Source organism: Zonotrichia leucophrys, unplaced genomic scaffold, assembly GCF_028769735.1.
Source record: "Zonotrichia leucophrys gambelii isolate GWCS_2022_RI unplaced genomic scaffold, RI_Zleu_2.0 Scaffold_340_55594, whole genome shotgun sequence".
Taxonomy (NCBI): domain Eukaryota; kingdom Metazoa; phylum Chordata; class Aves; order Passeriformes; family Passerellidae; genus Zonotrichia; species Zonotrichia leucophrys.
This window is the reverse complement of record NW_026992545.1, coordinates 32,191-55,594: the sequence shown is the minus strand read 5'-3', so window position 1 is coordinate 55,594 and position 23,404 is coordinate 32,191. Positions and strand designations below refer to the sequence as shown.

At 42.8% G+C, this 23,404-nt stretch overlaps 6 protein-coding genes across 6 annotated transcripts in view; all 6 read right to left on the bottom strand.

The window, feature by feature from the left end:
* Window positions 1-3,420: 3,420 nt before the first annotated feature.
* Window positions 3,421-3,800, bottom strand: LOC135441554 (pro-opiomelanocortin-like). The gene has a single exon (XM_064701111.1). It carries the CDS (start codon window positions 3,798-3,800, stop codon window positions 3,468-3,470), a length of 333 nt encoding a protein of 110 aa, XP_064557181.1. The 3' UTR covers window positions 3,421-3,467.
* Window positions 3,801-4,374: 574 nt separating this feature from the next.
* LOC135441557 (pro-opiomelanocortin-like) lies at window positions 4,375-4,752 on the bottom strand. Its single transcript, XM_064701114.1, has one exon. It carries the CDS (start codon window positions 4,750-4,752, stop codon window positions 4,375-4,377), a length of 378 nt encoding a protein of 125 aa, XP_064557184.1.
* An 852-nt stretch (window positions 4,753-5,604) lies between these two features.
* LOC135441556 (pro-opiomelanocortin-like) lies at window positions 5,605-7,386 on the bottom strand. Its single transcript, XM_064701113.1, has 3 exons — window positions 7,373-7,386; window positions 6,654-7,039; window positions 5,605-5,840 (listed from the first exon to the last, which is right to left on the bottom strand). Exons 1-3 carry the CDS (start codon window positions 7,384-7,386, stop codon window positions 5,605-5,607), a joined length of 636 nt encoding a protein of 211 aa, XP_064557183.1.
* LOC135441555 (pro-opiomelanocortin-like) lies at window positions 7,330-8,400 on the bottom strand. The gene is made up of 2 exons (XM_064701112.1): window positions 8,387-8,400; window positions 7,330-7,861 (listed from the first exon to the last, which is right to left on the bottom strand). The coding sequence occupies exons 1-2, from the start codon at window positions 8,398-8,400 to the stop codon at window positions 7,501-7,503; spliced, it is 375 nt and encodes a 124-aa protein (XP_064557182.1). The 3' UTR covers window positions 7,330-7,500.
* LOC135441552 (pro-opiomelanocortin-like) lies at window positions 8,172-18,223 on the bottom strand. The gene is made up of 3 exons (XM_064701108.1): window positions 18,170-18,223; window positions 15,101-15,216; window positions 8,172-9,103 (listed from the first exon to the last, which is right to left on the bottom strand). Exons 2-3 carry the CDS (start codon window positions 15,209-15,211, stop codon window positions 8,531-8,533), a joined length of 684 nt encoding a protein of 227 aa, XP_064557178.1. The 5' UTR covers window positions 15,212-15,216; window positions 18,170-18,223; the 3' UTR covers window positions 8,172-8,530.
* The window catches only part of LOC135441553 (L-gulonolactone oxidase-like), a gene marked incomplete at its 5' end in the record, with an annotated part of 32,707 nt that continues 27,468 nt past the window's right edge, over window positions 18,166-23,404 (bottom strand). Inside the window, one exon of the mRNA XM_064701110.1 lies at window positions 18,166-18,258. Coding sequence (XP_064557180.1) covers window positions 18,166-18,258 — 93 coding nt within the window. The remainder of the gene's footprint in view (window positions 18,259-23,404) is intronic.

Sequence of the window (23,404 nt, the reverse complement as noted above, 5' to 3'; positions counted from 1 at the left end):
TCGGAAAGGTTTAAAGATGGGGACCCGAATCAGGATGGGGATGGGTTCAAATCGGAATCGGGATCGGCATCAGGATTGGAATTGGGATGGGGATTGGGATCGGAACCTAAATCAAAACATGGATCCGGATCGGAACTGGGATCGGAACCGGAACCAGGAACGCGAACAGGATCGGGATCGGATCGGGATCGGAATCTTTTCAAAATCGGACGAATTGGTTTTGGGATGGGGATAAATCGGGATTGAGATCGGATTGGTTTGGGGACGGATTCAATCGGGATCAGGATCGGGATGAGATCTGGGTCGGGATTGACGGGGAAATTTGGGAAAATTCGGTGGGGATTGGGATCGGAACCTAAATCAAAATATGGATCCGGATCGGAACTGGGATCGGAACCGGAACCAGGAACGCCAACAGGATCCGGATCGGGATCGGGAGGGAAAATTTTGTGTAGAATCGTGATCAATTGGTTTTGGGATGGGGATAAAATCAGGTTTGGGGTTTGGGGAATGGGATCAGGTTTGGGATTGGGATTGGGATCGGAATCTGTGTCAGAATCGTGATCGGAATTGGATTTGGGATGGGGATCAGAATCAGGATTGGGATTGGGGTTGGGAATGGGATTGGGATCAAAAATTTGGGGATCGGGAAAAGGGATGGGGAATTGGGGGGGGAAAACCTTGTCAGAATCGTGATGGGAAATTTGGGTTTGGGGATCGGGATCGGAATCAGGATTGGGATCGGGTTTGGGGATTGGGAATGGAATCAGGATCGGATGGGAATCGGGATCGGCATCAGGACTGGAATTCGGATGGGGAAAATCTTTTAGATAAACAATTAATAAACACCGAGACCGAGAAAAGATTTGAAGCCTCTTCTGTTCCTTTGAAACGCCCCAAGGCCACCTTGGGCCTTTCCAGGTTTTCTAAACAACCGGGAATCCGACAGATTTCTGCTTTTTTGCGCTGTTTATTTTTCCTTTTCTTTATAGGTTTTGTTTTCCACTTTGCTCCTCCGAGGAATTCCTTCCCCAACCCGGTGTTGGGGGAGGGGGTGGTTGGAGGTTTGGTTTGTTTTGGGGGGGCTCCCTTTTGGAGATTTCCCCCTAATTTGTCCTAAACCAGGACACCAGCCTTTTTGCCAATTTTTTTTTTCCCGGGATTTTTTCTCCCCGGGTTTTTTCCATTTATTCCCACTTTTTCCCAGGATTTTTCCCATTTTCCCCAGAATTTTCCCCATTTTTTCCCATGCTTTTTGTCATTTTTTGCCATTTTTTTTGCCATTTTTTCCAGGATTTTTCCCATTTTATTCCCATTTTTTCCCCAGGATTTTTCCCATTCTTCCCCATAATTATTCCCCGATTTTTCCAGCGATTTTTTCCCCATTTTTTCCCATAATTTTTCCCCGATTTTTCCTGGGATTTTTCCCCATAATTTTTACCGGATTTTTCCCTGGATTTTTCCCTTTTTTTTCCTGTTTTTTTCCCAGCATTTTTCCCATTTTTTTCCCAGGATTTTTCCATTTTATTCTTTTTCCCAGATTTTACCATTTTCCCCAGATTTTTCCCATTTTTTCCTTATTTCCCATATTTTTCCGTTTTTCCTTTTTTCCCATTTTTTCCGAATTTTTTCCTTCCCTTTTTTCCCAGATTTTTCTCTTTTTTTCTCCGTTTTTCCCCATTTTCAGATTTTTCCCATTTTTTCCCCGGATTTCTCCGGATTTCCCATTTTTCCCATTTTTTCCCGATTTTCCCGTATTTTTCCTGGTTTTTTCCCATATTTTCCCGGATTTTCCCCGGAATTTTTTCCCATTTTTTCCGGATTTTTCCATTTTATTCCATTTTTCCCACTTTTTGCCATTTTTTTCCCATTTTATTTCTTTTTTCCCAATTTTTCCCATTTTTTCCCATAATATTTCCCCGATTTTCCCGGATTTTTTCCCATTTTTCCCTGGACTTTTCCCTTGTCTCACTGCCGCCCTTGGCAGGCCCCTGCCGATGGCGTTCCTGAAGAGCGTCAGCAGCGGCGGCCGCGCCCCCTCGGAGCCCATGAACCCCCCATAGCGCTTCTGCTGCCGGGACCCCCACGGCAACCCCGGCTCCTCTTCCTCCTCCTCATCCTCCTCATCCTCCTCCTCCTCCTCGGGGGTTCATCCCTCCGCAACTCCCAAACCCGGAATTCTCCTCCTCCTCCTCCTCCTCCTCGTTGGCCCCGTTGGGATAAACCTTCACCGGGCGCCTCTTGCTTTCCCTTGGTTTGCCCGTTTGTTCCCAGGATTTTTCCCATTTTTTCCCAGATTTTTCCCAGGATTTTTCCCCGTTTTTTCCCCAGGATTTTTCCCAGGATTTTTCCCAGGATTTTTCCCTTTTTTTCCCCGGAATTTTCCCGGAATTTTCCCAGGATTTTTCCCATTTTTTCCCAGGATTTTTTCCCATTTTTTCCCCGGAACTTTCCCAGGTTTTTTCCCAGGATTTTCCCCATGTTTTTCCCCAGATTTTTTTCTTTTTTTTTCCCTTTATTTCCCATAATTTTTCCCCGTTTTTTCCCCAATTTTTTCCCAGGATATTTCCCATTTTTTTCCCCATTTTTCACAGGCTTTTTGTCATTTTTTTGCCATTTTTTTGCCATATTTTGCCATTTTTTTGCCTTTTTTTTCCAGGATTTTTCCCATTTTATTCCAGTTTTTTCCCATAATATTTCCCCGATTTTTCCCGGCATTTTTTCCCATTTTCCCGGGATTTTTCCCCATTTTCCCCGTCACTGCCCGCCCTTGGGCAGGCCCCTGCCGATGGCGTTCCTGAAGAGCGTCAGCAGCGGCGGCCGCGCCCCTCGGAGCCCATGAACCCCCATAGCGCTTCTGCTGCCGGGACCCCCACGGCAACCCCGGCTCCTCTTCCTCCTCCTCATCCTCCTCCTCCTCCTCCTCCTCCTCCTCGGGGGTTCATCCCTCCGCAACTCCCACACCCGGAATTCTCCTCCTCCTCCTCCTCCTCCTCGTTGGCCCCGTTGGATAAACCTTCACCGGGCGCCTCTTGCTTTCCCTTGGTTTGCCCGTTTTTTCCAGGATTTTTCCCTTTTTTTCCCATTTTTTTCCCAGGATTTTTCTCTTTTTTTCCCAAGGATTTTACCCATTTTTTTCCCATTTTTTTCCCGATTTCCATTTTTTCCCCATTTTTCCGTTTCCCATTTTTTCCCATTTTCCTTTTCCCGATTTTTTTGGAATTTTCCCCTGAATTTTCCCTTTTTTTCCATTTTTTCCCCCAGGATTTCCCCAGGATTTTTCCCTTTTTCCCCCGTTTTTTCCCCGGCTTTTCCCCATTTTTTCCAAGCCTTTGTCCATTTTTTTCCCGTTTTTTCCAGGATTTTTCACATTTTATTCCATTTTTTCCCCGATTTTTCCCGAATTTCCCCCAGATTTTTCCCGGGATTTTTTCCCATTTTCCCCCCAATTTTCCCCATTTTCCCCGTCACTGCCCGCCCTTGGGCAGGCCCCTGCCGATGGCGTTCCTGAAGAGCGTCAGCAGCGGCGGCCGCGCCCCCTCGGAGCCCATGAACCCCCCATAGCGCTTCTGCTGCCGGGACCCCCACGGCAACCCCGGCTCCTCTTCCTCCTCCTCATCCTCCTCATCCTCCTCCTCCTCCTCGGGGGGTTCATCCCTCCGCAACTCCCACACCCGGGAATTCTCCTCCTCCTCCTCCTCCTCCTCGTTGGCCCCGTTGGGATAAACCTTCACCGGGCGCCTCTTGCATTCCCTTGGTTTGCCCGTTTGTTCCCAGGATTTTTCCCTTTTTTTTCCCATTTTTTTCCCAGGATTTTTCCCTTTTTTTTCCAGGATTTTTCCCTTTTTTTCCCAAGGCTTTTTACCATTTTTACCCATTTTTTTCCCAGATTTTCCTCAGGATTTTTCCCTTTTTTTCCCAAGGATTTTTACCATTTTTGCCCATTTTTTTCCCTTTTTTTTTTCCCTAGGATTTTTCCCATTTTTTCCCAGGATTTTTTCCCATTTTTTTCCCTGGAATTTTCCCAGGTTTTTTCCCATTTTTCCCCAGGATTTTCCCATTTTTTTCCCCAGATTTTTCTCTTTTTTTTCCCCTTTATTTCCCATAATTTTTCCCCGTTTTTTCCCAGGATTTTTCCCCGAATTTTTCCCTTTTTTCCCCCCAATTTTTTCCCAGGATATTTCCCATTTTTTTTCCCCATTTTTCCCATGCTTTTTGTCATTTTTTTGCCATTTTTTTGCCATATTTTGCCATTTTTTTGCCATTTTTTTCCAGGATTTTTCCCATTTTATTCCCATTTTTTCCCATTATATTTCCCCGATTTTTCCCGGGATTTTTTCCCATTTTTCCCGTGATTTTTTCTCATTTTCCCCGTCACTGCCCGCCCTTGGGCAGGCCCCTGCCGATGGCGTTCCTGAAGAGCGTCAGCAGCGGCGGCCGCGCCCCCTCGGAGCCCATGAACCCCCCATAGCGCTTCTGCTGCCGGGACCCCCACGGCAACCCCGGCTCCTCTTCCTCCTCCTCATCCTCCTCATCCTCCTCCTCCTCCTCGGGGGGTTCATCCCTCCGCAACTCCCACACCCGGGAATTCTCCTCCTCCTCCTCCTCCTCCTCGTTGGCCCCGTTGGGATAAACCTTCACCGGGCGCCTCTTGCTTTCCCTTGGTTTGCCCGTTTGTTCCCAGGATTTTTCCCATTTTTTCCCAGGATTTTTCCCATTTTTTTCCCAGATTTTTCCCAGGATTTTTCCCATTTTTTCCCAGGATTTTTACCATTTTTACGCATTTTTTCCCCATTTTTTTCCTAGGATTTTCCCCATTTTTTCCCAGGATTTTTCCTATTTTCTCCCAGGATTTTTCCCATTTTCTTTCCCGTTTTTTCCCTGTTTTTTCCTCATTTTTTCCCAGAATTTTTCCTATTTTTTTCCCAGATTTTTTCCTAGGATTTTTTCCATTTTTTCCCCTGATTTTTCCCTTTTTTTCCCCCGGATTTTTCCTAGGATTTTTCCCATTTTTTACCATAATTTCCCCCGATTTTCCCCGGGATTTTTCCCATTTTCCCCCAGATTTTTCCCAGGATTTTTTCCCATATTTTTCCTGTTTTTTCCCATAATTTTCCCCCGATTTTTCCCGGGATTTTTCCCCATTTTTTCCAGGATTTTTCCCATTTTATTCCCACTTTATTCCCATTTTCATTCCCATTTTCATTCCCATTTTTTCCCCGTCTTTTCCCCATTTTTTCCCAGCCTTTTTGCCATTTTTTTCCCATTTTCTCCAGGATTTTTCCCATTTTATTCCCGTTTTTACCCAGGATTTTTCCCATTTTTTCCCATGATTATTCCCCGATTTTTCCCCATAATTTTTTCCCAGGATTTTCCCCCGATTTTTCCTGGTCTTTTCCCATAATTTTCCCGGATTTTCCCCGGAATTTTTCCCATTTTTCCAGGATTTTTCCCATTTTATTCTCATTTTTCCAAGCCTTTTTGCCATTTTTTTCCCATTTTATTTCTGTTTTTTCCCAGGATTTTTCCCATTTTTTCCCATAATATTTCCCCGATTTTTCCAGGGATTTTTCCCAGTGTTTTTCCCTGGACTTTTCCCTTGTCTCAGTGCCCGCCCTTGGGCAGGCCCCTGCCGATGGCGTTCCTGAAGAGCGTCAGCAGCGGCGGCCGCGCCCCCTCGGAGCCCATGAACCCCCCATAGCGCTTCTGCTGCCGGGACCCCCACGGCAACCCCGGCTCCTCTTCCTCCTCCTCATCCTCCTCATCCTCCTCCTCCTCCTCGGGGGGTTCATCCCTCCGCAACTCCACACCCGGGAATTCTCCTCCTCCTCCTCCTCCTCCTCGTTGGCCCCGTTGGGATAAACCTTCACCGGGCGCCTCTTGCTTTCCCTTGGTTTGCCCGTTTTTTCCAGGATTTTTCCCATTTTTTGCCGTTTTTTTCCCAGGATTTTTCCCATTTTTTTCCCAGGAATTTTCCCAGGATTTTTCTCATTTTTTCCCCTTTGTTTCCCATAATTTTTCCCCGATTTTTCCCGTTTTTCCCTGGTTTTTCCCAATTTTTTACCCGAATTTTTCCCTTTTTTTTCCCCCGTTTTTTCCCCATGATTTTTCCCTTTTTTTCTCCGTTTTCTCCCCAATTTTTTCCCAGGATATTTCCCATTTTTTCCCCCTGACTTTTCCCAATTTTTTTCCCATTTTTTCCCAGGATTTTTCCCTTTTTTGTCTGGAATATTCCTGGAATTTTTCCCCATTTTTTCCCATTTTTTTCCAGGATTTTTCCCATTTTCCCCGGAATTTTCCCCATTTTTTCCCATGATTTTTGTAATTTTTTTGCCATTTTTTTGGCCATATTTTGCCATTTTTTTGCCATTTTTTTCCAGGATTTTTTCCATTTTATTCCCATTTTTTCCCATAATTTTCCCCTGATTTTTCCCCGTTTTTTCCCAGGATTTTTCCCATTTTCCCCAGAATTTTCCCCATTTTTTCCCATGCTTTTTGTCATTTTTTTGCCATATTTTTGCCATATTTTTGCCATTTTTTTGACTTTTTTTTCCAGGATTTTTCCCATTTTATTCCAGTTTTTTCCCATAATATTTCCCCGATTTTTCCCGGCATTTTTTCCAGTGTTTTCCTGGACTTTTCCCTTGTCTCACTGCCCCCCTTGGGCAGGCCCCTGCCGATGGCGTTCCTGAAGAGCGTCAGCAGCGGCGGCCGCGCCCCCTCGGAGCCCATGAACCCCCCATAGCGCTTCTGCTGCCGGGACCCCCACGGCAACCCCGGCTCCTCTTCCTCCTCCTCATCCTCCTCCTCCTCCTCCTCCTCCTCGGGGGGTTCATCCCTCCGCAACTCCCAAACCCGGGAATTCTCCTCCTCCTCCTCCTCCTCCTCCTCGTTGGCCCCGTTGGGATAAACCTTCACCGGGCGCCTCTTGCTTTCCCTTGGTTTGCCCGTTTGTTCCCAGGATTTTTCCCATTTTTTTCCATTTTTTTCCCACGATTTTCCCAGGATTTTCCCTTTTTTTTCCCAAGGATTTTTTCCATTTTTTTCCCACGATTTTCCCAGGATTTTCCCTTTTTTTTCCCAAGGATTTTACCCATTTTTTCCCATTTTTTTTCCTAGGATTTTTACCATTTTTTCCCCATTTTTTCCCAGGATTTTTCCCATTTTTTTCCCCAGATTTTTCTCATTTTTTTCACTTTATTTCTCATAATTTTTCCCTGATTTTTTCCCATTTTCTCCCCAGGATTTTTCCCATTTTTCCCAATTTTTTACCCAAATTTTTCCCTCTTTTTCCCCCCGTTTTTTCCCAGGATTTTTCCCATTTTTCACAGGCTTTTTGCCATTTTTTTGCCATTTTTTTGCCATATTTTGCCATTTTTTTGCCATTTTTTTCCAGGATTTTTCCCATTTTATTCCAGTTTTTCCCCATTTTTTCCCATAATATTTCCCCGATTTTTCCCGGGATTTTTTCCCAGTTTTTCCCTGGACTTTTCCCTTATCTCAGTGGGCGCCCTTGGGCAGGCCCCTGCCGATGGCGTTCCTGAAGAGCGTCAGCAGCGGCGGCCGCGCCCCCTCGGAGCCCATGAACCCCCCATAGCGCTTCTGCTGCCGGGACCCCCACGGCAACCCCGGCTCCTCTTCCTCCTCCTCATCCTCCTCATCCTCCTCCTCCTCCTCGGGGGGTTCATCCCTCCGCAACTCCCACACCCGGGAATTCTCCTCCTCCTCCTCCTCCTCCTCGTTGGCCCCGTTGGGATAAACCTTCACCGGGCGCCTCTTGCTTTCCCTTGGTTTGCCCGTTTGTTCCCAGGATTTTTCCCTTTTTTTTCCATTTTTTTCCCATTTTTTCCCAGGATTTTTCCTATTTTTTCCCAGGATTTTCCCCAGATTTTTCCCAGGATTTTTCCCATTTTTTCCCAGGATTTTTCCCTTTTTTTCCCAAGGATCTTTACCATTTTTTCCCATTTTTTCCCCATTTTTTTCCCAGGATTTTTCCCATTTTCCCCCAGATTTTCCCAGGATTTTTCCCCATTTTTTCCCAGATTTTCCCCGGGTTTTTCTCATTTTTTCCCATAATTTTCCCCCGATTTTTCCCGGGATTTTCCCCCATTTTCCCCCAGATTTTCCCCGGGATTTTTCCCCATTTTTTCCCATTTTTTCCCAGGCTTTTTCCCATTTTTTCCTGTTTTTTCCCCAGGATTTTTCCCTTTTATTCCCCGGAATTTTCCCGGAATTTTTCCCGTTTTTTCCCCATTTTTTCACCATTTTTTCCCCAGGATTTTTCCGGGCTTTTTCCCATTTCCCCCTGGATTTTCCCCGGAATTTTTCCTGAGGATTTCTCCAGGATTTTCCCCATTTTTTTCACATTTTTTCCCAGGCTTTTTGCCAATAATTTCCCATTTTTTCCCAGGCTTTTTCTCATTTTATTCCCATTTTTTCCCAGGATTTTTCCCATTTTTTCCCATAATATTTCCCCGATTTTTCCCGGGATTTTTTCCCATTTTCCCCGCAATTTTCCCCATTTTCCCCGTCACTGCCCGCCCTTGGGCAGGCCCCTGCCGATGGCGTTCCTGAAGAGCGTCAGCAGCGGCGGCCGCGCCCCCTCGGAGCCCATGAACCCCCCATAGCGCTTCTGCTGCCGGGACCCCCACGGCAACCCCGGCTCCTCTTCCTCCTCCTCATCCTCCTCATCCTCCTCCTCCTCCTCGGGGGGTTCATCCCTCCGCAACTCCCACACCCGGGAATTCTCCTCCTCCTCCTCCTCCTCCTCGTTGGCCCCGTTGGGATAAACCTTCACCGGGCGCCTCTTGCGCCCCACCGGTTTCCCCCACCGGAAGTGCTCCATGGAATACGAGCGCTTCCCGCCTTTTCCCAAAAATCCCAACATCCCATCATCATCATTCCGGAATTTTCCGCCCTCCTCTTCCTCGTTTTCGCGCTTTCCGGGCTCGTTGGTGGCGTTTTTGGGGTTGAAGTTGTTCCACCGGAAGTGGCGCATGACGTAACGCCGGAGCGACGCCGACGGCGGCTGGGGCTGCGCGGAATTCCCGGGAAAAAGTGGAGATTCCAAGGAAATCTGCGCCCGGCACGAGCCCGAGCACGCCTGGAATGAGGAAATCCAAAAGTTAGGGAATTTTGGGGTGGAATTCCTACTTTTTTGTGATTTTTTTTGTGAATTTTTGGTGACTTATTTCGGTTGGGAATGGGGGAATTGGGACCCTCTGGAAGTTGGAGAATTTTGGGAAAAATTTGGAATTCTGGACCCCTCTGGAATTTGGGAATTCACAAATTTGGTGATTCCTTGGAGAAACGCGAGGAATGGAGACCCTCTGGAAGTTGGAGAATTTTGGAAAAAATTTGGAATTCTGGACCCCCCTCTGGAATTTGGGAATTCACAAATTCGGTGATTCCTTGGAGAAACGCGAGGAAATGGAGATTCCAGGGAAATCCGGGCCCGGCACGAGCCCGAGCATGCCTGGAACGAGGAAATCCAAAAGTTAGGGAATTTTGGGTGGAATTCCTACTTTTTGTGATTTTTTTGTGAATTTTTGGTGACTTATTTCGGTCGGGAATCACTTGGGAATGGGGGAATTGGGACCCTCTGGAAGTTGGAGAATTTTGGGGAAAATTTGGAATTCTGGACCCCTCTGGAATTTGGGAATTCACAAATGTGGTGATTCCTTGGAGAAACGCGAGGAAATGGAGATTCCAGGGAAATCCGGGCCCGGCACGAGCCCGAGCACGCCTGGAATGAGGAAATCCAAAAGTTAGGGAATTTTGGGGTGGAATTCCTACTTTTTTGTGATCTTTTGTGATTTTTTTTGGTGAATTTTTGACTTATTTCGGTTGGGAATGGGGGAATTGGGACCCTCTGGAAGTTGGAGAATTTTGGGTAAAATTTGAATTCTGGACCCCCCTCTGGAATTTGGGAATTCACAAATTCGGTGATTCCTTGGAGAAACGCGAGGAAATGGAGATTCCAGGGAAATCCGGGCCCGGCACGAGCCCGAGCACGCCTGGAATGAGGAAATCCAAAAGTTAGGGAATTTTGGGGTGGAATTCCTACTTTTTGTGATCTTTTGTGATTTTTTTTTGTGAATTTTTGGTGACTTATTTCGGTTGGGAATGGGGGAATTGGGACCCTCTGGAAGTTGGAGAATTTTGGGAAAAATTTGGAATTCTGGACCCCTCTGGAATTTGGAATTCACAAATTTGGTGATTCCTTGGAGAAACGCGAGGAAATGGAGATTCCAGGGAAATCCGGGCCCGGCACGAGCCCGAGCACGCCTGGAAGGCGGAAATCCAAAAGTTAGGGAATTTTGGGGTGGAATTCCTACTTTTTTTGTGATCTTTTGTGATTTTTTTTGGTGAATTTTTGACTTATTTCGGTTGGGAATTTTTGACTTATTTCGGTGACTTATTTCGGTTGGGAATCACTTGGGAATGGGGGGAATTGGGACCCTCTGGAAGTTGGAGAATTTTGGGAAAATTTTGGAATTCTGGACCCCTCTGGAATTTGGGAATTCACAAATTTGGTGATTCCAGGGAAATCCGGCCCGGCACGAGCCCGAGCACGCCTGGAATGAGGAAATCCAAATTTAGGGAATTTTGGGTGGAATTCCTACTTTTTGTGATCTTTTGTGATTTTTTTTTGTGAATTTTTGACTTATTTCGTTGGGAATTTTTGACTTATTCGGTGACTTATTTCGGTTGGAATCACTTGGGAACGGGGGAATTGGGACCCTCTGGAAGTTGGAGAATTTTGGAAAATTTGAATTTGGGAATTCACAAATTTGGTGATTCCTTGGAGAAAACGCGAGGAAATGGAGATTTCAGGGAAATCCGGGCCCGGCACGAGCCCGAGCACGCCTGGAATGAGGAAATCCAAAAGTTAGGGAATTTTGGGGTGGAATTCCTACTTTTTTGTGATCTTTTGTGATTTTTTTGGTGAATTTTCGGTGATTTATTTCGGTTGGGAATCACTTGGGAATGGGGGGAATTGGGACCCTCTGGAAGTTGGAGAATTTTGGGAAAAATTTGGAATTCTGGACCCCTCTGGAATTTGGGAATTCACAAATTTGGTGATTCCTTGGAAATCCGGGCCCGGCACGAGCCCGAGCACGCCTGGAATGAGGAAATCCAAAAGTTAGGGAATTTTGGGGTGGAATTCCTACTTTTTTGTGATCTTTTGTGGTTTTTTTTGGTGAATTTTTGGTGACTGATTTCGGTTGGGAATGGGGAATTGGGACCCTCTGGAAGTTGGAGAATTTTGGGAAAATTCGGAATTCTGGACCCTCTGGAATTTGGGAATTCACAAATTTGGTGATTCCTTGGAAATCCGGGCCCGGCACGAGCCCGAGCACGCCTGGAATGAGGAAATCCAAAATTAGGGAATTTTGGGTGGAATTCCTACTTTTTTGTGATATTTTGTGATTTTTTTGGTGAATTTTCGGTGATTTATTTCGGTTGGGAATCACTTGGGAATGGGGGAATTGGGACCCTCTGGAAGTTGGAGAATTTTGGAAAAAATTTGGAATTCTGGACCCCCCTCTGGAATTTGGGAATTCACAAATTCGGTGATTCCTTGGAGAAACGCGAGGAAATGGAGATTCCAGGGAAATCCGGGCCCGGCACGAGCCGAGCACGTCTGGAATGAGGAAATCCAAAAGTTAGGGAATTTTGGGGTGGAATTCCTACTTTTTTGTGATCTTTTGTGATGTTTTTTGTGAATTTTTGACTTATTTCGGTTGGGAATCACTTGGGAATGGGGGGAATTGGGACCCTCTGGAAGTTGGAGAATTTTGGGGAAAATTTGGAATTTGGGAATTCACAAATTTGGTGATTCCTTGGAGAAACGCGAGGAAATGGAGATTCCAGGGAAATCCGGGCCCGGCACGAGCCCGAGCACGCCTGGAATGAGGAAATCCAAAAGTTAGGGAATTTTGGGGTGGAATTCCTACTTTTTTGTGATTTTTTTTGTGAATTTTTGGTGACTTATTTCGGTTGGGAATCACTTGGGAATGGGGGGAATTGGGACCCTCTGGAAGTTGGAGAATTTTGGGAAAAATTTGGAATTCTGGACCCCTCTGGAATTTGGGAATTCACAAATTTGGTGATTCCTTGGAGAAACGCGAGGAAATGGAGATTCCAGGGAAATCCGGGCCCGGCACGAGCCCGTGCACGCCTGGAAGGCGGAAATCCAAAATTTAGTGTGATAAATAAATATGATTCATGCTGATAAAAATTGATACAGTAATTAATATTTGAGAATAATAAAATAGTTAATAGTTAAAAGTTGTTTGGAATTATTGGAACCAAATTATCCCTGATTTATATTTATATATTTTTTAATTATTTCATTCAAATTGTTACTATTTTTAATATTGTTCGGTTCTCCTTAATGATGGGATAATTGGGCAAACATAACAGGTCCAAGAAAATGCTAATTATAAGGGACTTATTGCTTTGATATTTGCTTATGCGCTATTATTGGAACCAAATTATCCCTGATTATATATATATATATTTTAATTATTTCATTCAAATTGTTACTGTTTTTAATATTGTTTGGCTTTTTTTAATGACGGGATAATTGGGCAAACATAACAGAACAGAAGGATTAATAATTCATTAATATTGTTGGAACGTGATTTACATTAACCCCGATTTATTAAGGAGGATTAATAATTCATTAATATTGTTGGAACATCATTTATATTAACCCCGATTTATTAAGAAGGATTCTAATTTATTAGTATTGTCGGAACGTGATTTATATTAACCCCGATTTATTAAGAAGGATTAATAATTCATTAATATGGTTGGAACGTGATTTATATTAACTCTGATTTATTAAGAAGGATTAATATATTGTTAATATTGTCGGAACGTGATTTCCATTAACCCCGATTATTAAGAAGGATTAATAATTTATTAATATTGTCAGAACGTGATTTCCATGAACCCCGATTTATTAAGAAGGATTAATAATTTATTAATATTGTTGGAACGTGATTTACATTAACCCCGATTTATTAAGGGGATTAATAATTTAATAATATTGTCGGAACTTGATTTATATTAACCCTGATTTATTAAGAAGGATTAATAATTCGTTACTATTGTCGGAACGAGATTTATATTAACCACGATTTATTAAGGAGGATTAATAATTTATTAATATTTTTGGAACGTGATTTATATTAACCCCGATTTATTAAGAAGGATTAATAATTTATTAATCTTGTTGGAACGTGATTTACATTAACCCTGATTTATTAAGAAGGATTAATAATTTATTAATATTGTTGGAACGTGATTTATATTAACCCCGATTTATAAGAAGGATTACTAATTTGTTAGTATTGTTGGAACAAGATTTATATTAACCCCGATTTATTAAGAAGGATTAATAATTTATTAATATTGTCAGAACGTGATTTCCATTAACCCCGATTTATTAAGAAGGATTAATAATTTATTGATATTGTTGGAACATGATTTATATTAATTATAATTAATCTAATTTATATTAATTAGATTAATTAAGAACTTAGATCAATTGGTTTTTGCTCTATTGGCTATAGCACAAATAAGAGAAGGAGCAATTCATAATTTTATAGACCAGTGTTTCAAAATTGACAGTTGTTTTAAAAAAGAAGTTGATATACCACACATTGCCGTGGTATATTGGTGCTGCGAGTTTGCCTATTGGAGGCGGCGACTTAATGAATTTTTTGTAAATTTTTCTGGGCTATTTTTTAGGATTTGAACCCCAAAACCCCAAATCCCTCAATTTTTGGGATTTTTTTCGGGATTTTTTCGGGATTTTTTTGGGAATTTTGGGGATATTTTTGGCATTTTTGGGGGATTTTTTTGCAAATTTTTCTGGGCTATTTTTTAGGATTTGAACCCCCAAACCCCAAAACCCCAAATCCCAAATCCCTCAAATTTTTGGGATTTTTTTTTGGGGATTTTTTTATTATTTTTTCGGGGATTTTCTTGGGAATTTTGGGGATTTTATTGGATTTTTGGGGGGATTTTTCTGGGCTATTTTTTAGGATTTGAACCCCAAAACCCCAAACCCCAAATCCCTCAATTTTTGGGATTTTTCTTCTGGATTTTTGGGGATTTTTTCTGGATTTTTGGGGATTTTTTTCTGGATTTTTTGGGACATTTTTTGGGATATTTTTTGGGATCTTTTCTAGGATTTGAACCCCAAAACCCCAAAGACCCCAAAACCCCAAATCCCTCAATTTTTGGGATTTTTTTCTGGATTTTTGGGGATTTTTTTCTGGATTTTTGGGATTTTTTTGGATATTTTTTGGGATATTTTTTGGGCTATTTTTTAGGATTTGAACCCCAAAACCCCAAACCCCAAAACCCCAAATCCCTCAAATTTTTGGGATTTTTTTCTGGATTTTTCGGGATTTTTTCGGGATTTTTGGGGGGATTTTTGGGGGATTTTCTTGGGAATTTTGGTGATTTTTTGGGGATTTTTTTGCAAATTTTTCTGGGCTATTTTTTAGGATTTGAACCCCAAAACCCCAAACCCCAAACCCCAAAACCCCAAATCCCTCAAATTATTGGGATTTTTTTCGGGATTTTTTGGGATTTTCTTGGGAATTTTGGGGATTTTTCTCGGATATTTTATAGGATTTGAACCCCCAAACCCCAAAACCCCCAAATCCTTCAAATTTTTGGGATTTTTTTGGGATTTTTTCGGGATTTTTTCAGGATTTTTTCGGGATTTTTTCGGGATTTTTTGGGGAATTTTGGGGATATTTTTGGCATTTTTTGCGGGATTTTTTTGCAAATTTTTCTGGATTATTTTTTAGGATTTGAACCCCAAAACCCCAAACCCCAACCCCAAATCCCCAAAAACCCCAAACCCCAAATCCCTCAATTTTTGGGATTTTTTTCGGGATTTTTTTGGGAATTTTTTGGGGGGTTTTTTTGGGATTTTTTCGGGATTTTTTGGGGAATTTTCTTGGGAATTTTGGGGATATTTTTGGCATTTTTTGCGGGATTTTTTGGGATTTTTTGGGGTATTTTTTGTGGCTATTTTTTAGGATTTGAACCCCAAAACCCCAAATCTCACCGTGGCTCCGGCCTCGCTCCCCCGTTGGCATTCGGGATTTCTCCAGCCCGGCCCCGAAGCTCCCGCGGGGCCGCAGAGCAAAAACCCCAAAAGCAGCAGCAGCAGCCCCATCACGGCTGAGAAACCCCAAAAATAAAAATAAAATCGGGATTTAGTGGGGGTTTGGTTTTTTTTTAAATGGGATTATTTTAAATTATTTTAGGATTTTTGGGGTTTTTTTTGGATTTTTTTTTTGATTTTTGGCGAATTTTGGGGTATTTTATGGGATTTTTTCGGGTTTTTTTAGGGCCATTTTTGGATTTTTTGGGGATTTTTAAGGGCCATTTATTGGGATTTTTAAGGATTTTTGGAGGTTTTCAGGGCCATTTATTGGGATTTTTTTAGGATTTTTGGGGTTCTTTTAGGGCCATTTATTGGGATTATTTTAGGAATTTTTGGAATTTTTAGGGCCATTTATTGGGATTTTTTAGGAATTTTTGGGGCATTTTCGGGATGTTTTTAGGGTCATTTTTTGGATTTTTTTAGGATTTTTGGGGTTCTTTTAGGGCCATTTATTGGGATTTTTTAAGATTTTTTGGGCTTTTTTTAGGGCCATTTATGGGGATTTCTTGGGGATTTTTGGGGGATTTTTGGGATTTTTTTGGTATTTTTTTGGGGGATTTATTGGGATTTTTTGAGGATTTTTGGGGGAGTTTTAAGGGATTTATTGGCATTTTGTGGGATTTTTAGGGTCATTTTATGGGATTTTTTTGGGGGTTTTTTATGGCCATTTATTGAGATTTTCAGGATTTTTGGGGGTTTTTGAGGACATTTATTGGGATTTTTAAGGTTTTTTTGGGGTTTTTAGGGCCATTTATTGGGATTTTTAAAGGAATTTTGGGGCATTTTATGGGGTTTTTGGGGGCATTTTATGGGGATTTTTGGGGTTTTTTTTAGGGCCATTTATTGGGATTTTTTGGGGGTTTTTTAGGGCCATTTATTGGGATTTTTTTGGGATTTTTTGGGGTATTTTATGGGATTTTTTTGAATTTTTTGGGTTTTTTTGGGTTTTTTTTAGGGCCATTTATTGAGATTTTATGGGATTTTTTTGGGTATTTTTGGGGCCATTTATTGGGATTTTTTAGGATTTTTTGGGGCATTTAATGGGATTTTTTTGGGTTTTTTTAGGGCCAATTATTGGGGCATTTTATGGGATTTTTTGGGGTATTTTTGGGCCACTTATTGGGGTTTTTTGGGGTATTTTATGGAATTTTTTGTGTATTTTTTTGGGCATTTTATGGGATTTTTTTTGGGTTTTTTAGGGCCAATTATTGGGGCATTTTATGGGATTTTTTTGGGTATTTTTGGGGCCATTTATTGGGATTTTTTGGGTATTTTATGGAATTTTTTGGGTATTTTTTGGGGCATTTTATGGGATTTTTTGGGGTTTTTTAGGGCCATTTATTGGGATTTTTTGGGGTTTTTTTAAGGCATTTTATGGGATATTTTGGAGGTTTTTTCGGGCCATTTATTGGGAATTTTTTAGGATTTTTTGGGGTTTTTTGGGTTTTTTTGGGACATTTATGAGATTTTATGGGATTTTTTTGGGAATTTTATGGGATTTTTTGGGGTTTTTTATGGGATTATTTTGAATTTCTTTAGCATTTTTTGGGTTATTTTAGGGCCATTTATTGGGATTTTTTTGGTTTTTTTTTGCATTTATTGGGATTTTTTTGGGATTTTTAGGACCATTTATTGGGATTTTTTTGGTATTTTTGGAGGATTTTGGGGTTTTTTTTCGGTATTTTTTGGGCATTTTATGGCATTTTTTGGGTTATTTTAGGGCCATTTATTGGGATTTTTTTTAGGATTTTTTGGAGATTTTATGGGATTTTTTGGGTTTTTTTTTAGGGCCAATTATTGGTGCATTTTATGGGATTTTTTGGGGTTTTTTTGGGGCCATTTATTGGGATTTTTTTAGGATTTTTTGGGGTTTTTTAGGGTCATTTATTGGGATTTGTTTTTGATTTTTTGGGGTTTTTTTAGGATTTTTGGGGTATTTTTAAGGCCATTTATTGGCGCATTTTATGGGATATTTTTGGGATTTTTTAGGGGGTTTTTACTTTAATAAATTTTTTTTAGCATTTTTCTGAGGATTTTAAAATTTTATTTAATTTTATTTTATTAAATTAATTTTAATTTAATTTTATTTCGATTTTTTTAGCATTTTAAAGGCTTTTTTAAAAGCATTTTTAAAGGATTTTAAGGCTTTATTCCGATTTTTTAGGGGATTCTTTTTGGGGTTTTTTAAAGGATTTGGGGATTTTTAAAAAAAAAAAAATTTTAGTATTTTTCTGGGGATTTTTTAAATTTTAATTTAATTTCATTTTATTTGAATTTATTTGAATTTTAAAAGGATTTTTAATGGATTTTTAAGGCTTTTTTTCCCATTTTGATGGGATTTTTTCCAAGGATTTTTTTGGGATTTTTAAAATTGTATTTAATTTAATTTTATTTGAATTTATTTGAATTTTAAAAGGATTTTTATGGAATTTTAAGTCTGTTTTTTCCTTTTTAAAAGGGTTTTTTTTTAGTTTTTTTCCCGGGGATTTTTTAATTTGAATTTAATTTCTTTTTAAATTGAATTTATTTGAATTTTAAAAGGATTTAATGTTTTTTTAAGGCTGTTTTCCATTTGAGGGGATTTTTTCGGTTTTTTTGGGTTTTTTTGGGGGTTTTTTCCGGGGTTTTTAAAAAATTACATTAATTTCATTTATTTGATTATTTGAATTTTAAAAGGATTTTTAATGGATTTTTAAGGTTTTTTTTCCCATTTTGATGGGATTTTTTTCCAGGATTTTTTGGGGATTTTTAAATTTTAATTGAATTTAATTTCATTTTATTTGAATTTAATTTTGATTTTTAAATGATTTTTAATGGATTTTTAAGGCTGTTTTTCCCATTTTGATGGGATTTTTTTCCAGGATTTTTTGGGGATTTTTTTGGGGATTTTTTCCCGGGGATTATTTTGGGGTTTTTTCGGGATTTTTCGGGATATTTTGGGATTTTTAGGGATATTTTGGGATTTACCTGCTCTCGGTGGCTCCGCTGGCTCCGGTCCCGCTCGGGCCCGCCCGGAGGCTCCGCCCGGGATTTATCCGGACCCGAGGGGGCGGGGCCTGAGGGAATCGCAATAAACCACGGGGGGAATGGGAAAAAGGGAGGGGAAATGGGAAAAAAAATGGGGAAAAAAAGAGAAAAAAAGGAGAAAAAATTGAGGAAAAAATGGGGAAAAAAGGAAAAAAAAGGGAGGAAAAAGGGAGAAAAAAATGGGAGGAAAAAAGAGAAAAAAGGGAGAAAAAATGGGAAAAAAGAGAAAAAAATTGAGGAAAAAAGAGGAAAAAAAGGAAAAAGGAGGAAAAAATAAGAAAATTGAGGGGAAAATGGGAAAAAAAAAGAGAAAAAAGGGAGGAAAAAAAGAGAAAAAATTGGGAAAAATAATGGGGAAAAAGGGAGAAAAATGGAGAAAAAAAATGGGAGGAAAAAAGAGAAAAAAGGGAGAAAAAAAAGAGAAAAAAGGGGAGGGGAAAAAAGGGGAAAAAAGGGGAAAAAAAAAAAAAAAAAAAAAAGGGGAAAAAAAGAGGAAAAAGGGAGGAAAAAAAAGAGAAAAAAGGGAGAAAAAATTGAGAAAAAAGTGGGGAAAAAAGAGAAAAGAGGGAGAAAAAAATGGGGAAAAAATTGAACAAAAAAATTGGGAAAAAAAGAGAAAAAAGGGAGGAAAAAGGGAGGAAAAATTGAGAAAAAATGGGAAAAAAGGAGAAAAAAGGGAAAAAAAATGGGGAAACAGGAGGGAAAAAGGAGAAAAAAAATGGGGAAAAAAAGGGAAAAAAGGAGGAAAAATGGGAAAAAAGGAGAAAAAATTGAGGGAAAAAAAGAGGAAAAAGGGAGGAAAAATTGAGAAATAAAGGGAAAAACAAAAGAAAAAAGGGAGGAAAAAGGGAAGGAAAAAAGAGGAAAAAATGGGGAAAAAAGAGAAAAAAGGGAGGGAAAAAGGGAGGAAAAAGGGAGAAAAAATTGAGAAAAAATGGGATTAAAAAAGGGATTAACAGGGAAGGGAGAAAGGGCTCGGAGGAATAAAAGGGAGGAATGGGGAAAAAATAAGAAAAAAATTGGAATAAATGGGAAAAAATAGAGGGAAAATAAGGGACAAAAAAGGAGGAAAAAAAGGGAAAAATTGGAATAAATGGGAAAAAATAGAGGGCAAAAAAGGAGAAAAAAAGGGAAAAAATTGGGATAAAATTGGGAAGAAAATGGGAAATGATGGGACAAAAAATGGGGAAAAAACCCAGAGAAAAATGGAAATAAATAGGAAAAGAAAGGTGGGAAAAAATGGGAAAAAAACCACAGGAAAATGGGAATAAAATGGGAGAAAATGGGGAAAAAATAACAGGAAAAATGGGAATAAATGGGGAAAAAATGGGAAAAAAACCACAGGAAAATGGGAATAAAATGGGGAAAAATAACAGGAAAAATGGAATAATGGGGAAAAAATGAGAATAAAATGGGAATAAAATGGGAATAAATGGAGGGAAAAACTGGGAAATAAATGGGAAATAAACCCCAGAAAAAAGGGGATAAATGGGGGGAAAAATGGGAAAAAATGGGAATAAACAGGAGGGGAAAAATGGGAATAAAATGAGGGAAAAATTGGGGAAATTGGAAAAAAAACCCCACAAAAAAATAGGAAAACTGGGGGAAAAAACCACAGGAAAATGGGAAAAAATGGGAATAAAAGGGGGAATAAAGGGGGGAAAAACTGGAAATAAATGGGAAAAAATGGGAAAAATGAGGGAAAAAAGGGAATAAAAGAGGGAAAAAATGGGAAATTGGGGAAAAAACCCCCCACAAAAAAATAGGAAAATTGGAGAAAAAAAGGGGAAAAAAATCAGAGAAAAAAGGAAATAAATTTTTGGGAAAATAAATGGGGAAAAAAAAGAGAATAAATGGAAAAAACCAAGCGGGATTAAAGGGAATAATTTGATATATTTTGTTGTTCCCGGGCCCTTTGCGTCAACGTTGACCCTGAAATTTTTTCTGATTCCGGGTGGGGAAAATCACAGCAAAGAGCAAACCCCCCCGGAGACCCATGGGAAAAATTTTGAAAAGGGGAAAAAAAAGGGGAAAAAAAATTTAAGGGGGAGAAAAAGGGAAAAATTTGGGAAAAGAAAAAAAAAAGGGAAAAATTTTTGGGAAAAAAAAATTGGGAAAAAAAAAAGGTTGGGGGGAAAAATTGGGAAAAATGAAAAAATTGGGGGAAAAAATGGGGAAAAAAACTGGGAAAAATGGGGAAAAATATAAAAAAAAAAAGGGGGAAAAACAGCAAAAAAAAAGGGAAAAAAAAGGGGGGGGGGAAAAAAATGGGGAAAAATGGGGAAAAAATGGAGGAAAAATTAAAAAAAAATGGGGAAAAAACAGCAAAAAAACCCTTTTTTTTTCCCCCTTTCCCCCCCCATTTTTCCCCAAAAAACCCCCCCCCCATTTTCCCCCCCCTCCCCCCCCCCCTTTCCCCCATTTTTCCCCCCATTTCCCCCCCAATTTCCCCCTTTTTTCCCCCATCTTTTCCCCCATTTTTTTCCCCCCCCAACCCCCCCCATTTCCCCCCTTTTCCCCCCCTTCCCCCCCCATTTTCCCCCGCCCCCAAATTTTTCCCCCACAAAACCCCCCCCCCCCCCCCCCCCCCCCCCCCCCCCCCCCTTCCCCCCCCCCCCCCCCCCCCCCCCCACCCCCCCGGCCCCCCCCCCACCCCCCCCCCCCCCCCCCGCCCCCCCCCGCCCCCCCCCCCCCCCCCCCCCCATTTCCCCCCCCCCCCTCCCCCCCCCCCCCCCCCCCCCCCCCCCTTTTTTTTTCCCCCTTTAATTTTCCCCCCATTCCCTCCCATTTCTCCCCCCTTTCCCCCCCCCCCCCCCCCTCCCCCCCCCCTTTTCCCCCCCCCTTTTTCCCCCCCTTTTACCCCCCTTTTCCCACCCATTTCCCCCCCCCTTTTCTCCCCCTCTCTCCCCCCAAATTCCACCCATTTCCCCCCCCCTTCTCCCCCCCACTTCTTCCCCCATTACCCCCCCATTCCCCACCCATTTCCCCCCCCCTTTTCCCCCCATTTCTCCCCCCATTCCCATCCTTTCTCCCCCTTTTTTTTTTTCCCCCCCCCATTCCCACCCATTTCTCCCCCTTTTTTCTCCCCCCATTCCCACCCATTTCTCCCCCCTTTTCCCCTTTTTCCACCCCTTTCATCCCCCCTTGTTTCCCCCCTTTTTTTCCCCAAATTTTCTCTCCCCAAAATTCCCACCCATTTCTCCCCCCTTTTCCCCCCTTTTCCCCCCCATTTTTTCCCCCCCATTACCCCCCCATTCCCCCCCCAAATTTTTCCCCATTTCCATCCCTTCTCCCCCAATTTTTTTCTCCCCCTTTTTTTCCCCCCCTTTCCCCCCCTTTTTTCCCCCCCTTTCCCCCCCCCAAAAACCCCCCCTTTCCCCTTTCCCCCTTTTTTCCCCCCCTTTTCCCCCCCCCAATTCCCCACCCATTCCCCCCCTTTCCCCCATTTCCACCCCTTCCCCCCCCATTTCTCCCCCTTTCTTTCTCCCCCATTCCCACCCTTTTTCTCCCCCTTTCTTCCCCCATCCCCCCCCTTTTTTTTCCCCCCCTTTTTCTCCCCCCCTTTCCCCCATTCCACCCCCTTTCCCCCCCCACTTTTTCCCCCCTTCTTTCCCCCCCCAAAAAAAAATTTTTCCCACCCTTTTTACTCCCCCCTTTTTTTCCCCCCCCCCCATTCCCCCCCCCATCCCCCCCCCCAAAATATTCCCCCCCTTTCCCCCTTTTCCCCCTCTGGGTTTCCCCCATTTTCCCCCTTTTTTTTTCCTTTCCCCCCATTCCCCCCCCTCCCCACCCCCTTTTCCCCCTTTTCTCCCCTTTTCCCCCCCCTTTTTCCCCACCCCTCCACCCTCCCCCTTCCCCACCCCCCTTCACCCCTTCCCCCCCAATTTCCACCCATCCCAAACCCCCATTTCCCCCCTTTTCCCCCCCCCCCATTTCCCCCCCCATTTCCCCCCCTTTTCCCCCCCTTTTTCCCCCCTTTCCCCCCCCCTTTTTCTCCCCCAAATTCCCCCCCCCTTTTAACCCCCCTTTTTCCCCCCCTTTTCTCCCCCCATTCCCCCCCATTCCACCCCTTCTCCCCCCATTTCCCCCCCCTTCCACCCCCCATCTCACCCCATTCCACCCTTTCTTTTTCCCCCATTCCCACCCATTCTCCCCCAAATTCCACCCCCATCTAAACCCCCCAATTTCCCACCCTTTCCCCCCCATTTCCCCCCCCATTCCCCCCATTTCTTCCCCCAAATTCCCCCCCCTTTAACCCCTTTTCCCCACCCCTTTCACCCTCCCATTTCCACCCCTTTACCCCCCCCTCTCCCCCCCTTTCATCCCCACCCATTCCCCCCCCCAAATTCCAACCCCCCTCACCTTCCGCCCCCTTCGTTCCCCAACCAGTTCACAGTCAAGCATCCCCCCCCCCCTTTTCCCCCAATCCATTCCCCCTTTTTTCCCCCCCATCTCAACCCCCTTTTCTCCCCCATCTCAACCCCTTTTTCACCCCATTTCTTCCCCCCATCCCCCCCCCCCCCATTTCCCCCCCCTTTTTCAAACCCTTTTCTTTTTTCATTCCCCCTTTTCCCCAATCTTTTCCCCCCACCCCCGCCCCCCCCCCCCCCCACCCCATTCTCCCCCCCTTCTCCCCCCCCCCCCTTTTCACCCCCAACCCCACCCATCTTTCTTTTTATTTCCCCCATCCAACCCCCTTTCCCCCAATCCTTTCCCCCCCTTTTTTCCCCCCCCCCCCCCCCCCCCCCCCCCCCCCATTTCACCCCCTTTCCCCCCCCCCCCCCATTCACCCCATTGCCACCCCATTTCATCCCCATTTCTCCCCCCTTTTCTCCCCCATCCCCACCCCCTTTTCCACTCCCCATCTAAACCCATTTCTTCCCCCATCTCCCCCCATTTCACCCCCATTTCAACCCTTTCCCTTTTTCATTCCCCCTTTTCCCCAATCTCTTCCCCATCTCACCCCCCCCGGATCTCACCCATTCCCCCCCCCCCTTCCCCCCCCCCCATCTCCCCCCCTTTTTCACCCATTCTTTCATTTTATTTCCCCCCCATCCCAAACCCCCCCTTTCCCCCCCAATTTCTATCCCCCTTTTTTCCCCCATCCCCCACCCCCATTTCCCCCCCATTCTCCCCCCCATTTCACCCCATTTTTCCCCCCATTTCCACCCCATT

What these genes read in the sequence shown, in the direction of transcription:
- LOC135441554 (XM_064701111.1), bottom strand. Translation starts at nt 3,800, where the DNA reads ATGGGAAAAAAAAGGGAAAAATCCTGGGAACAAACGGGCAAACCAAGG.
- LOC135441556 (XM_064701113.1), bottom strand. An exon ending in GGGCCTGCCCAAGGGGGGCA is followed by an intron (nt 5,841 to 6,653) that starts GTGAGACAAGGG and finishes GGGGCCAACGAG; the next exon opens with GAGGAGGAGGAGGAGGAGGA.
- LOC135441552 (XM_064701108.1), bottom strand. Translation starts at nt 15,211, where the DNA reads ATGGGGCTGCTGCTGCTGCTTTTGGGGTTTTTGCTCTGCGGCCCCGCG. An exon ending in GGAGCGAGGCCGGAGCCACG is followed by an intron (nt 9,104 to 15,100) that starts GTGAGATTTGGG and finishes TCCTCATTCCAG; the next exon opens with GCGTGCTCGGGCTCGTGCCG.
- LOC135441557 (XM_064701114.1), bottom strand. Translation starts at nt 4,752, where the DNA reads ATGGGAAAAATCCTGGGAAAAATCTGGGAAAAAAATGGGAAAAATCCT.